The sequence below is a fragment of the Marmota flaviventris genome, chromosome 2 (genome assembly GCF_047511675.1).
Source record: "Marmota flaviventris isolate mMarFla1 chromosome 2, mMarFla1.hap1, whole genome shotgun sequence".
Classification (NCBI taxonomy): Eukaryota; Metazoa; Chordata; class Mammalia; order Rodentia; family Sciuridae; genus Marmota; species Marmota flaviventris.
The window spans coordinates 26,956,817-26,971,489 of record NC_092499.1 but is presented as its reverse complement, the minus strand read 5'-3'; the positions used below and the strand labels follow the sequence as shown (position 1 = coordinate 26,971,489).

Below are 14,673 nucleotides of genomic sequence, written 5' to 3'. Positions count from 1 at the left end.
AAAACTGTTGGTATGGAAGAAGGAGGTAACCTACTTTAAAGGTCAGGCATTTTTGTTTGTCAGAAATATATGTCAAGACAAGCACATAATCCCAAGTGAATGGGGAGGCTGAGGCAGGAGAACTGCCAAGTTGCCAAGTTCAGCCTCTGCAACGTTTTTGTAAGACCCTGTCTCAAAACAAAAATAAATAAACAAACAAACAAATAAATAAATAAAATATAACATAAGTTATGTACAACATATATACAAATATATATACCAATTAAATTATGTACAAATTAACTATGTATAAATTGTTATATATATTTATATAAATCCCCCTTACGTTTTTTTAAGGTCCTCCTTAGACCCTTCCCCATATTCATTCCCTTTTCTTTACCCTCAGCAATTACTAGTATCCTGGATTTCATGTTATTTTTATTTTTTTTCCAGTTCTGTCATCTCTTTGTATCTCTACTGCTTCTGTGTTTTTTAGTTTCAACGACCTTATGCTGCGTATCCTCGTCATCTTGGTTATTTTAGTCTGTCTTGCAGAGGGGGACGCTTCATGGTGTGATGCTGGGCTCCGCTCATTTTCATCTGTGCACAGCAGAAGTCCATACAGACTGTGGCTTTTGGGGCCCTAAGGCCTGTGTCCTGGGTACTCAGCTCAGCTGTTGCGGTGACACGCGACATGTACTGAAAGAGCCGGACGGTTACGTGAAGGAGGCCGAGGGCTGCGGTTGCCCATAAACCACTGTTAGCTACCTGCTGCTCGTGGTATCCTATGAGTTTAGGAGAGCTTATTTATTTTTCTACTGTTAATGGGAATTTGGGCTTTTTTAATTATTTTGACAAAATTATATGTACAAGGACTTTGATTTCAGTCCCCTTTCCCCTCTCTCTTTCCTCCCTCCCCCTTTTCTCCCTCCTCAAGTCAACTGAATCTTCCTTTCACTCCTTTATTGATTGGTACTTCCTTTCACTCCTTTATTGATTGGTACTTTCTACACTTATATAAAGGAAGAAATTCCCTGTGGTACCTTTATATATGTATCTAACATGATTCTGTTAGATTCATTCCATATTCCACCCCCCCACACACCTTGATCTCCTCCTTCTCCACTGATCTCCCCTGATCTTTAGGACATCTGATCCCCTCCCCCACTGCCCTCCGACTTCCACATATGACGGGAAGCATTTGAGCCTTGATTTTCTGAGTCTGGCAGATTTCACTTCGCAGGATTTTCTCTATTTCCATCCATTTACTGGCAAATGTCATCAGGGCCTCTGGGTTTTCCGTGTTAGAAACACTGTCCTGCCTGCTTACTGATTGCATTGCCTAAGGACTTGGGGGCCCGGGAGCAGCAGAGTCAGGAACGTGTGTCCCTTCAGCTTTACGAGCTGATGCCAGGCTGCTCTTGGCTTGGTTGCCCTGATGGAGGTTTTCACCACCTGTGGTCAGGTGTTCCTGTGATGAGGGGCGCGTCTGAAACTTTCCCCTACTTTATTCTGGAGATAGAATCTCCTTCCTTTTGGTGGAACTGGGGGTTGAACCCAGGACATGGAACATAACTAACCCAGCGCTCCACTGCTGAGCTACATCCCAACCATTTTTGATTTCTTGAGACAGGATCTCACCACATTGCTGAGGCTGGCCTCAAATTTGTGTTTCTCTTGCCTCAGCCTCCAGAGCAGCCAGGATTCCAGGTGTGCACCTCTGTGCTGGGCTAGCAGTTAGTAATTCTAATAAACTGAGTTTTTTAATCTTTTCCTTTATGACTTTCCTTTTCTGCCATTTTAAAAAACCTCTTCCTGACAGTGTTTTCCTATTTGCCTCCCAATCTTAGCTCTCCATCCTCTGGTGTTGATCTTGACTTTGGTGACTGGTCAGCCCTCTGTCCGCTCTACTCAGGGCTCACTACTGACTGGCCCCTGAAGCTGTGCCCGCTGCCCCCTCTGAGTTGCCACAGCTGGTGCCCCTCTGTCTTCAGCCTTCTGGGCCTGAGCTGCCCTCCCAGCGGCTCCCTTTGTCATCTCTGCTCGTGGCGACTGAGACCATGTTTGCGGGTTTCCTCCTAGTCTTGTTAACCGTGGGTTTTAGACTTTGCAGACTCTGTCTCCTGCTGATCTTTACGTCTTAGAACTATTTGGGTCTTGGACCGAGGCTGTCTTTAGTGATCAGACACTAGGTACACACCACTTGAAGTCTCACCCCCGCCCATCCCTCCCCTGGTTATTGTAGGGTTCCATATCTAACGACCCTGCTGGCAGCTCCACTGGGGCCCCCAGGGACATCGTGGGTGAAACATTCTAGAGAGGAACTGTGGTTGTGACCCCCCCCCCATCTTCGACCACTCCCCATCTTCCCCATCTCAGGAAGGCACCGCTGTGCCCTCTTGCTCATGCGAAGTCTAGAACTTGTCCTTGACCCTCCTGGTCAGCGCCCGACGCGTATTTCAGATTCTCCTACTTTCCTTCACCTCCATGGTCATGACCTTGGTTCAAGAAAGTGTCAGCTTTCTCTTGGATCATCAATTTCCTAACTGGACCTCTGATGTCACTCTTGGTCCTTTTTTCTCACTGAGTTGCTTGGGGCCTTGCTAAGTTGCTGAGGCTGGCTTTGAACTCGCAATCCTCCTGACTCAGACTCCCTAGCAGAGCCGCTAAACGCAGCTTGCTTTTGCTTTTTTTTTTAACAGATACAACATTTTTTATACCTTTATTTTTATTTATTCATTTTTATGTGGTGCTGAGGATCAAACCCAGCACATGCTAGGCAAGCGCTCTGCCACTGAGCTACACCCTAGTCCCCCCTCAGCTGGCTTTTAATCCCCAAGCATGACAAGCTCTTTCCTGCCTTAGAACTTTCCTAACAGTCCCTCTGCTTGCAACATTTTCCCAAAAGCTGGCTCCTTGCTTTTCCATCCTCTCGGAGAGCCCTCCCTCCCCCTCCAGGACTGGCTCCTGTAGCCCCTCCTCTGTTTCTTCATCAGATATTAGTTTACTCTGGCAACTTCTACCACAGTTCTGAACTTAGGCCTTTAAGCCTTTAAGCAGGCTGTCAGCCCTGGAGTGGGCAGTGGCTACCTGTAGTGCATGATGGGAGGGCTCCTGAGGCCCGCCTGGGGTCAGCGGGCAAGGATGCATGATTGATTGACAGTGCCCATCACAGGCTAGGAAACGGCAGGTAGTGGCACAGGTAACAGGAACTTGCCATGCTTGATCTGGCCTAGCTGAGCTTACGTGATTTTCCTGGGACTGCAGCTACTAAATGACGTGGCCGGGTGGAATCTAGTCTCCTGGGGAACTTCCCATTAACAGCCTCCTGTTGGGTGTGCAGGGTCAGGCAGGTCTTGGCAGTGGGAATGCAGTGCTAGTGCAGGCTCGTCGAGATGTCCTTGGGGACGTGTGGGGTCCAGAGGAGAGGGTAGAGTGAGTGGTGCCTCTTCAATGGGCAGAATGTGGGGCTCCATCTGACCCCCCACGGTGCCTGGAGCCCACAGAGCAGTTACAAGAACCCCAGAATATTAGGTGTTCAGTGTGCTTGTTCTGCACCAAGCTCTCCCTCTTGGCTTTTGGTGAGTCATCTGTGAGAAGTGTCACTAGTGTAAGAGTCACCCCTGAAGTCCCCCATCCTCCCAGACCTGTTGGTCAGGACCTGGGAGGTGAGTCCTCGAGGTTTTCCAGGGTGTTCTTGTGGTGGAGGAGGATCCTGGAGACCGCTGCAGGCTCAGGACTGAGGAGACCCGACTTGGACATCTGTAAACCAAGGTTCACCTCCTTCCTTTGGCATTCCAGGCTGGGTGACCCTGGGCAGGTCACCTGACCTTCCTGGCCCTGGGTTTTCTCCTGGGACGAATATAAAACATGGATTCTCCTCCCTCAGCAGCTCAGATGGGAGATGGGTGTGAAGTAGCCTTGTCCCCAAAACATTGCACAAACTGATGAGCTGGGCTTCTGCATGGGGAAGGAAGAAAGGTTTGGACGGGGAACATTTTGCAAGGTCGGCAGGGATCCTGCCCACTTTCAGCCCCCGACAGTAGCTCAGAAAGGAGAACTCTGGATCAGAGACCCTTCCTCTCCCTGCTCTGTCGAAACCCTCCCTGTGGGAAGAGACACTTGTCAGGAGGGCAGTGCTGGGCTGGCTCGGGGCCAGGTGCCGGCCATGCTTTGGGGCACTGTAGCCGGTTAATTTTAGCGCCTGGGTGTAAAAGAAAGAAACTTGAACTGGCCTCTGCTGCGGCCACCCCTGCACATTCATCTATTTTTACTTCTGAAAGACTGGGATGGCATCCAGGAGAGGGAGGGGAAACCCAGAGAGGAGAGCGGAGAGCGTGGAGGAAAGTGGGAATTATCTTACCTCCATTAAGAAAAAAGCCAGAGGCCTGATCTTATCAAGGCTGCCCGTGGGCATCCGATTCTGCGTGGGAGCTGCTTCCCTGGATGCTCTAAAGGGCCTGCAGTGGGCTGCAGAGGCCAGTAGATGGGGCATGGCCTTGAGAGTCTGGGGTGCCCGGCTCCCTTCCTCCTAAGAAGTGGGAACTCCAGACCCTGGGTCCTCCGCCAAGACCCCTCAAGGTGCCCAGGCACCAGCCTGGGGAGGAGGCTGTGGGCCAGAGCAGGTTTGACTCAGTCTGCAGGCCATTCGGCTCCACTAGCATATTCAACACAGTGCCCAGGTCAGGCTGTGTTCCCTGGGGACAATATTTAACCTCTCTGAGCCTTAGTTGAGTGAGAGTTTTCATTTGTGGCATCTGACCCACGGTAGCTATAACTGGAAATGCGTGACTTTCTCCCCATGAGGAAAGTCGTTCAGGTAGACTCTACCGCCTTCAGCAGGCAGCTGAGAGGCAGGAAGGGACTATTGAATGCCTACTGTGTACCAAGCACTCTGCTACCTGTTTTCATGCATTTTATGTTGTTTGATTCTACCTGGGAAAGGTGAAGTATTTTCAAAAAAAATTCTGGGGGGCTGTGCTAGGGATTGAACTCAGGGGCACTCAACCACTGAGCCACATCCCCAGCCCTATTTGTATTTTATTTAGAGACAAGGTCTCACTGAGTTGCTTAGCACCTTGCTTTTGCTGAGGCTGGCTTTGAACTCACCATCCTCTTGCCTCAGCCTCCTGAGCTGCTGGGATTACAGGCGTGCGCCACCACACCCGGCTATTTTCAAAAATTTTAATAGCTCTGTTGAGATACAGTTCACCTGTTTAATGTGTTGTCACTGATGGGCTTTGGTTCATTACACTATTTTTAAAATGGTAGCAAAATGGAGATCACACAAAACTTGCCATTCAGCCAGGTATGGTGGCAGGCTCCTGCAATCCCAGCCAATCCAGAGGTTGAAGCTGGAGGATCACAAGTTCCATACCAGCCCGGGGGACTCAGTCTGTCTCAAAAATAAAAAGTGGTAGAACAGCCCTGGATTCCATCCCCAGAAAGGTCCCCGTCCCCGCCCCATGGTCCGTGTAGAACACCCTTGTAAGTGTCAAGTTGAGTAGTGTCGAGCGCATTCTCAGGTTTCATCACCCCACGTGGAGACTCTGCACCCATTGAACACTGTCTCCCCGGTGCCTCGCCCCGTCCCGGGCACTCTGCAGTCTCCCCGATCTCTGACTCAAGCACTGCAGACACTTCACCTATGGGCATGGTGTCATTTTAAGATCAAGCAGGATTGACTGTTTTATGTCTGGCTTATTCACTTAACATGGTGTTTTAAAGGTCATCCATGGTGCAGCACAATCCATAACTTATTCCTTTCTCTGGCTGGATAATGTTCTGTTCATACACATACGTGCACCACGGCTGTCTGCCCATCGTGCCGATGGCCCCTGGGTTGTTTCCACCTTCTGGCTGTTGTGAATCCTGTGCAGTGAGCATGGCACACGCGTGTCTGTTAGAGTCCTGCTTTCAGTGCTTTTGAGTTCATTCCTGGGAGGGAATCGCGAGTTCTGGTGTTAATCTGCTTAGCTTTCTGAGGAGCCACCAAACTGGGTTCCACTGATACCTATGCCTTTTGACTTATTTTATTTTCTTGATAGTGCTGGGGATTAAACCTAGGGCTCATGCGAGCACTCTACCACTGAGCTACAGACCCCAGCCCATCATTTGGCTTTTGACGTTTCTGCCAGTATTTTTTTTTTTTTTTGGCGCTGGGGATTTATGCTGTACCACTGAGCCTCATCTTCAGCCCTTTTTTATTTTAAATTTTGAGACAGGGTCTCGCTAAATTGCTTAGGGCCTTGCTCAGTGGCTGAGGCTGGCCTTGAGCCTCCTGCCTCAGCCTCCTGAATTGTTAGGATTACAGGCATACTTTACCAAGCCTGGCGGTATTTTTTTTTTAAGTTTTTAATTAAAGTTTTTATTTTAAGATTATTGTTAGACTCACTTTGCAATGTAAGAAATAATAGAGATTTTGTGTGTCCTCACCCAGTTTCCCCTAGCGGTAATGTCTTGCAAAGCTGTATTACAGTGTACCATTAGATACAGTCAAAAATACAGAACAGGGCTGGGATTATGGCTCAGTAGCGGAGGCTTGCCTAGCATGTGTGAGGCACTGGGTTTGATCCTCAGCACCACATCAAAATAAATCAATAAAGTAAAGGTATTGTGTCCATCCATGACAAAAAATATTTTAAAAAACTCAGAACACCTTCAAAGAGGAAGTGTTTTTAGTGGTAATATTAACAATAGTAATATTAGCTAACATTTATTAGACACTTACTGTTTGCCGTCTATGATGGTTCAGGTTCTTACATGCATCGACTCTGGGGATGAAATGAGTTATTGTCCCCTTGAGAAAGGCACTGTCACCACTCGTGTTTTATAGGTGAAGAAACCCACTCCAGATCACTCAGCCGGGAGTGGCTCCCGGGATCAGATCCAACACTTCTGTTCGTACTTGTGCCTGGAAGATTTAGGGGCTTTATCATATGGGTCAAGGAGGGGGACACTCCTTATCGGTCCTAACCTGCCCCTCAGTCTGCATCTGCAGAGTCATGTGTTCCAGTGGCTGCCCGTCATTTTTGTATTCATGAAACACTTTGGAAATATTAACTTTCTGACCTGCACAGATCAATGGATTAAACAGTGCTCAGTAGAGATTAAAACACAGGATATGTATTTACTGCAGTATTTGGAGATCTACAAAGCTTTCCACTTTAGCATTATTAGTGCTTTTTTCATATTCAGAAAACATTAGTGGGATGATATGATCTTCAATCCCCGACAGTAATCGTAAGTTAATTAGTATTTTAATTGTGCTTCCTGGGTCTACATTTTTGATATTTTGCTAATATAACGACACAAACAATAAGGCAACTCTCATTTTAAGTTCAAGACTCTTTTTCCAGTTGCTGTTTGAAAGTCTCATGCATCCTAATTTAAAAAGTAATTGCCCATTGTATCAGTCGTGAAAACTGCTTTCCTGCTGCAAGTTATGGACCTCCTGATGGCTAGTGACTTAAACATCCATAATGAAGTAGATTTCTTTCCCTAACAAGAAATCTGGAGGTGGGCAATTGGTGGAATTCCATAGGCTTCTCAGCCACAGTCAAGGGTTCAAACTCTTGCTTCTCTGGTGTTCTTTGCTGTCCTCAATAGCTGCCTCATGGTGGCAAGGTGGTTGCCAAGTAAGGCAAAACAGTTTCACCCATTTTTCTGAAAAGCAAAACCATTCATCACGGTGGGTTCTCCCTTTTATCCCACTGACTGGAAACAGGCCATATGCCCACTGTGGCTGCCAGGGAAGCTGGGAGAGTAGGAAACAGGATTGTTGGGATTGACTCGGACATGTGGCCTCCACCAGTGAAATCCAGGTTCCGTTGGCATGGAAGAGAGAGGACGGAATGGGGGTTGGGTAGGCAAGGGTAATGTCTAGGACCCAACCATTGGCATTTGGTGATCCACTGCTAAAGGAGTCCTGGTACAAAATCTTGTAGCAATCGAGGGCCCAGTTCCTCCTGTTATCTCCTGTGGAGGGACTTCCTGTGTATAAAGATTGTGAGGGGCTGGGGTGGTGGCTCAGTGGTAGAGTGCTTGCCTAGCATGTGTGCGGCATTGGGCTCGATTCTCAGCACCAAAATAAATAAAATAAAGATCAATCAACAACCAATTAAAAATATTTCTTAAAAAGTCGGAAAAAAAAAGATTGTGAGCAGCTTACTCGACAAAATGTCAAATCACACAGGCAATAAATGAACACAAAGCTGACCAGCATTTGTTTAGGTAGTGGGCAGAGGACCTCAGGCCTCTTTCCACTATCCCTGCCCTTGAGGAGCTGAGCTGTCTGTTTGGAGCAGACCATATCAATAAAGACAGGCGTGTAGAAAACAGGGAGGTGATGGGCCTGAAAAACACACACAGAGTGAAAGTAAAGGGGGCTTGGCCATGGGAGGAGGGTGCCTTGGAACTGAAATTCATAAAGGAGGGTCCTGGGAAAAGGGAGTCATCTTCTCAGACGTGATGGAGGGAGGAAGTGTGGTGAGATCGGATTTAGCTCAGACAATGGGAAACGCTCATGGCAATGGGCTTCCTTGAGGGATGGGTTGCTGGAGGCCAGAGGAGAGGGAAGCCGGGGACAGGCCAGGCCCCAAGTCTGGAGGGCTTCCTTTCAAGTGGGCACAACCTCAGACACTCGGTGGCCCACTGTGGGCTGGGGCCTGGCCTGGGGCTGTAGAGATGGATCCGAGTCCTGGCCGTGAGGTGCCCCTGGTCCCCCGGGAGATGGCCTGTGGCCTGGGGGCTACTCTGTCTCTGATGTCACTGTTGGCTTGCAGGGAAGCCAGCGAAGGCTGGGGCCTCCCTGCTGAGGCAGAGCTTGAAGGGGCCTTCAGTGCAGAGTGGACAGAGGCTAGGGCCGCTGCACTCAGGGAGTGGCCCCTGCCCCTCACCCCCGACCTGGGCTTCGCGGGGTGGAAGCATGGCAGGCCTGTGTCATCTAAAGGGTCACCAGCAAACCTGGGCTGGGGGCGGGGAGCTGGCAGGCCTGGGCCCCGCCCCCTGAGAGCCCAGCCCCCTGGGCAGCGGAGGAAGGGAAACCCGCCTGGGGGCCAGGTGAATGTGAGCACAGGGCCCGAGTGGCCACCCCCCGGCCTCCTGGAGCTGCCTTGAGTTTACCACGAGGTCATTCCGTTGTCACAGCAGAGTTGGTCTCACCTTCCCCATACCCGGTGACAGTGAAAACCAAGGCCATCGGGACGCAGGTGGGCCTGGACCTTGATCACCGGGTCCCCAGGCTGCAGCCCATGGGCTTGTTCCCGGGTTCAGACCTGGAAGCAGGGAGAGCAGGCAGGTCACAGCGGGTGTCAGGCTGTGCATGGTTAAACCCAACAGGCTCCTTTCTTTTTCTTTCTTTCTTTTTTTTTTTAACAAAATGAACTGATGATCGATAACATTTATTGATTGGAACCATTGACCACCAGGCTGTGAAGATCTGGAGGAGAACACTTAGAGGAGAGTTTGTCTTGGCTTTGCCTGGGAAAGTCACACCTTGGAGAGGTGCAGAGAGGAGCTTGGGTGGTGGCTCTTTTACTGAGCAAATGACTGAATCTCTCTGCACCTCTGTGTTTCTTATCTGTAAAATGAGGATAGTAGAACCTGCTGTGTAGTGTGTGGGTCACAGAGGGCAATGCTTCCAGAAAGTTCTTCATGAGTAATGCAACTGTCGTTGTTAATGTGATCAACCAGGAAGTTGTGCACAGTGCTGGGGAGGAGTAATAATAGGGATGAGGTAAGAATAGGAACACTTCCTGTTCCTGAGCACCTACTGTGCGCTGCTGTTGGCCTCCGGGGCCCTCAGTGGAAGAAGCCCATGCGCTGTCACAGCCTGGCATGGGGTGGGGAGGAAGGAGGTGTATCCATTCCTGCACTCAGCACCCACTAAGAGCCAGGCCCTGCATTAGAGAACATTCCAGAAAGATGCACCAGCAGAGGTGGCAACTGCCCATCTCCCTGCCCTGCTGCGGGATGGATGCACCTTTTCGTGTCCTGTTGAACAGTTCTCTCTGGCCCACAGCTGTCAGGGACAAGCGCAGGCGGTGGGTGAAAAGGATGTTGTTGATGAAAATGCTGAGTGGCACCTGGCCCCAAAGAGGCAGTTCCTCCAGGTGGCCTGCAGGCTGGGTGTGCTCCAGCACTGACATTGCCTTCCGGAGGAGAATGTGGCCTTGGCCTTGCTGCGGGCACAAAGTCATTTTACTTTCAATTGCTCTTTGCATCAGGAATCCTCTTGTCCCAGGGACTTCAATGGAGTGGCTATGTATCCTGTCAAAGGAACAGCGACAGACATGCTATCGGTTCCTCCTCCTGTTCTGGAGGAAGGCTGCAGGCGCAGGCGCAGGCGGCGTGCCAGTGCCACCGCCCTGGGGATGCAGATGGGAGAGGCAGGGGACTCCAGAGCACAGGTCCTGCTTCCCAGATCTGAGAGATCCGAGTGTATGAGAAAAGGGAAGGACAGGCCCTGAAGGCAAACTGGCTGAGGCTCTGCAAGGGGGTAGCTCCTGCCTCTGCAGAAAAGAGCAGACTTTGGACTTGTCCCCTCACTCCAGAGCTGGTGACCCACCGCGGTCTCTTCCTCTGAGGACTCTGGTCTCCGCGTCTGGTTTTATGGGTTGGAGTCCAGGCCCATTTCTCAGTTGGGAAAGACCTGTTCGCAGTAGCTCAAGTCAAGGAATCCGAGAAGGGACCTTGCACAAGAGCTGGCCTCTGAGAGCCGAGGCCGGAAGGCAGGGGTGCATTGCAGGCTGAGCCAGGGGCCCAGGCGCTGGGTTGGGTTCCTGCTCGCCCTCCTGCCCACTTCTCTGTCGTGCCTTCTGGTCCTCTCAGTGTTGGTTCATACCTTGGTGATGAGTTCCACATTGGTCAGCGGCCAGTCTGAGCTTGTGTTCCTTGGGGAGGGACCTGCCCAAAGCCCCTTGCCCTCGATCTGCAAGAGTGGGTGCCAGTGGTACCAAGGTGTCTGTATGGACAGCAGGAGCTGGGGCTGGGGCTGGCTTCTGGGAAGCGGTGTAGACTCACTGGCAATGATGGGTACGGGGCAGGCCCTCGCCCCTGGAAGTGGATGTCACCGTGGAGTCTCCGCAACAGCTTTTGCATGGTATTCCCTGGCTTTGGTTTTCCATGACTGGCCAGGGTATCCTGCATCCCCGTTTTGGGGGGCTCTGTGTAAATCACAGACTCTAGAGCCCCATCTCAGACTCCCACAGGGCAGACCAGAGCTGACAGTCATCATGAGTGCCCACCCAGAGCATCCTTCTGTGAAAAGTCTCAGGGTCCCTGTCGGCTCTTTGAAGTGCCTGCCTACGCAGGGGCCTCCTTTCCCATCTTAGCCAGGAACTCCGCTCGCCCTGGATTTGCCCCGGAGATCACACTCTGACCTCTTCTTCCCCAACCCTTGGGAGGGGGCTTCACGAAGACCTGGGCTAGAGGTTGCATGGGATGGATTTCAGGAGGAGGCTGAATCCAGAGAGGCAGGACCAGGCCAGGGCAACTGGGGTGGGCCCTTCCTGTGAGACAGCATTTAAAGGGAGTCCAGCTCCCTGGTCCGAGGCTGACCAGCTGGGCATGACACCGAAGGGCTGAGCCAGTGCTGAGATTCCAAAGATGGTGCCGGCACCCATGGTGATGTCCAGTGACCCCTGTGACCCTCTGTCTTTCTTCTCCATCAGGTGTGCGTCTTGACCGAGTGCGTGGAGGCCGCCAGAAGTACAAGCGGCGGCTGGATTCGGAGAGCAGCCCGTACCTGAGCTTGCAAATTTCTCCACCCGCTAAAAAGCCACGTACGTACCAGGCCCGTCCATGCCGGTCCATGCCCTTTCCCAGTATGTGTGCCTGGGACATCTGGTGTCCTGTGGGGAGGTGGCATGGAGCAGTGTGGGTCTCAGGGAGGGGTGCTATTGCCTGGTTCCCCCAGAAGGCCTTTCCTTCCAAGAGGGGTAGACCCTGATCGAGGCTGGGAATGAGACAGGGTCCCAAGAAGTCACAGGTCTCAGCATCCAGGCCTGCCCTGCTTACCAACCCACGGTGAGGCTGCAGGGTCCTCCCTGGAGAATTCACCAAAACTCCCGTGGAAAGATACTTCTCGACCACAGGTCACTGCTGTTAGCCACTCTATGGGGTCAAAATGGCAGATGTTCCAGCCCCATGTGACCTTCCTGAGGCTCTGTCTGTCTTTCCTCCTTCACCATCTGGGCTCCACCTGCCCTTCCCTCTTTCCTGGGTACTTACCTTGTCCCCTTTTGTCACTGCAGTGACCAAGATTGTCTCATACCTCCTGGTGGCCGAGCCAGACAAGCTGTATGCCATGCCCCCACCTGGTATGCCTGAGGGGGACATCAAGGCCCTCACCACGCTCTGTGACCTGGCAGACCGGGAGCTTGTGGTCATCATCGGGTGGGCCAAGCACATCCCAGGTGAGTCATGGGGCCCTGGGGAGAGTGTGGCGAGGGGCTGTCGGCCAGGTTCCCTGGGCCACCCCATTCCTGGGGTACTGATGCATGTCCAGGAAGCCTGGGACATCTTTCAAGTCTGTTCTTCCCTGGGGGCGTGCTCTTCCCAGTGGGGTTAGAGAGGCGCCCATGTTTGGAAGGTCCACTGGTGTTCACAAGCTGCTAGGGGTTCTTTGGAACTGTTTATCATTCTGGATGGGGCTGTGATTGGATCTGCAATTGGTAATATTCAAAGAATAAGTTCCTCGAATCCTTAAAGGATAAAGAGCAGGGTTTTCTTCTAGACCTTATTGGAATCACATGGAAAGCAGCTCGCAGGAGGTGAGCGTCCCTTCCTCCATATTAGAGGCAGGCAGAGAGGGGCAGTTCGGAGCAGCGACTGGGGGATCAGTTCAGATTCACAGTCTGGGTCTGCAGCCTTCGGGTACCTCATCTGTGGCTTTGACATGAGGAGGAGATGAGAGCATGGCACGGAGCATCGGGTACGGGGCCTGGCACGTGCCAGTGTCAGCCGCATGCTCACAGTGGCCACCTGCCAGAGCCCTTTGCTGGGGCTACCTGTTTTGGGGGGTGGGGGTACCGGGGATTGAACTCGGGGGCACTCGACCACTGAGCCACATCGCCAGCCCTATTTCGTGTTTTAGTAAAGACAGGGTCTCACTGAGTTGCTTAGCACCTCGCTTTTGCTGAGGCTGGCTTTGAACTTGTGATCCTCCTGCCTCAACCTCCCAAGCTGCTGGGATTACAGGCGTGGGCTGCCTCTTTATATGAATGAAGCTGTGAATCTAAGGCGTTTCTGGCATGGGAAGTATGTGCCACCTGGACCCACGCCCTGCTGTAAGCCTCTGGGCAAAGGGTGTGAGCTGATTATTTTCTTTGTGCCTCCACACATCTGGGACCTTCCTGCTCCTGGTGCTTTTTACTCCACTCCTTTGCTTCAACAGTGTGACTCAGGGCGAGGAGACGTCATCCTGTTACCCTCTGGCAGGGACCCTGCTGTAGGCTCTGGCTCTAGCTGTGAGACAACATTCCTGTCTGCACATTTTTTTTTTTTGGTTCGCTTGTCGCAGCCCTGAGAGGTGAATACAGCATGCATGATGATATAGCAAAGGTGTCCTAGCCTTCAAATGCCAAGCCTGAGGTTGATTGAGGTGAATCAGAAAGTCCCGCGTGAGCCTTTGCAACAACAGCTGACAGGAGGGAGCCTTCATGGGATGGGGGCTCACAGAGAGACTGGGTGACCTGGAGGTGCTATTGGCTGACCGCTAGCTGGCAGGAAGCCTGGGGGACTCCCTGGTGGCCCTGGACATTCCGACTCGGGCGGGTTTGCCAGGGACCCGGCTGGTGTGCCCTTGCTAAGGAGCTCAGCCTCCTGGAGATTATACACTGAGAAGTTTTTCAATCTGCCCAGTGCTGGCTCAGCACAGACATGGGGTCAGGCCACTGCTAAGCCCCCTCAGCCTGGATTGCTCCACTAACCTAGGGCCAAACTGCACACATCTACCCCTGCCTGTCCCCGTACCCCTATTCCTGGTCAAGAAGATACTGCATCCTAGAGATGGCTTAGGAGTGGCACCTGGTGGTTCCTTCCATCACCCCACTCCCATAACACCTCCTACGGAGGGGAGTAGGACCAGGAGAGTCCGTCTGCCTGCCCCCATTCTTCTCCCATCTGGGAGGGGCAGGGCAGAGTGGTTGCTGGGGACATGGAGTAGGTGGCCTGGGCTCCATCCCAGCTCTGTCCTCCCTGGCCTTGTGCAAGATACCTGGCTTTCCCAAGCTTTAGCGTCCTCATCTGTAAGATGGGGGTCCTGATGGAGTCCCCGTGGGGGGACGCAGCCCATCCTGTGGCCACTTGGTGATGCCAGACGGTTGCCGTGGTTGTCGTCATCACCCATGAGATCTCCGTCGTTTCTCCTCATCCAAAGTTGAATTCCTTTGGATTAAAAGAATAAAATAAATATAGGGGCTCATTTGTCTGTCTCAATTGCAAATTTTCCTACTTGGCATTAATCTGCAAGCTGAATTATTTGCGTCTGACCTTCCAGTGTTTAAGGTAAAATTAATTAGTGAAGTCTTCTGTCCCCGCATGCAGACCTCACGGTACGGACAGTGGCACCCACTGCCCAGTGTTTGAACTAATCGACTTAATTCCATCTCAGATGACAAGGTGAGCTAGCCCTGAGAGAGAAAGAGAGAGAGAGAGACGGGCAGGCGGAGGCCACCCTGAGACTGTGTTGGC

General features: G+C 51.6%; 1 protein-coding gene across 4 annotated transcripts in view; it reads left to right on the top strand.

Annotated features, from left to right (window-relative positions):
* Esrrb (estrogen related receptor beta) overlaps positions 1 to 14,673 on the top strand; it is a 157,970-nt gene that overhangs the window by 130,542 nt on the left and 12,755 nt on the right. For 3 of the 4 annotated variants that reach the window (XM_071606681.1, XM_027931626.3, XM_027931628.2), the window contains 2 exons: positions 11,652 to 11,762; positions 12,234 to 12,395. In XM_071606681.1, coding sequence (XP_071462782.1) covers positions 11,652 to 11,762; positions 12,234 to 12,395 — 273 coding nt within the window. Of the gene's footprint in view, positions 1 to 11,651; positions 11,778 to 12,233; positions 12,396 to 14,673 lie in introns of all 4 variants that reach the window. The other variant, XM_027931629.2, reaches the window with a different exon arrangement.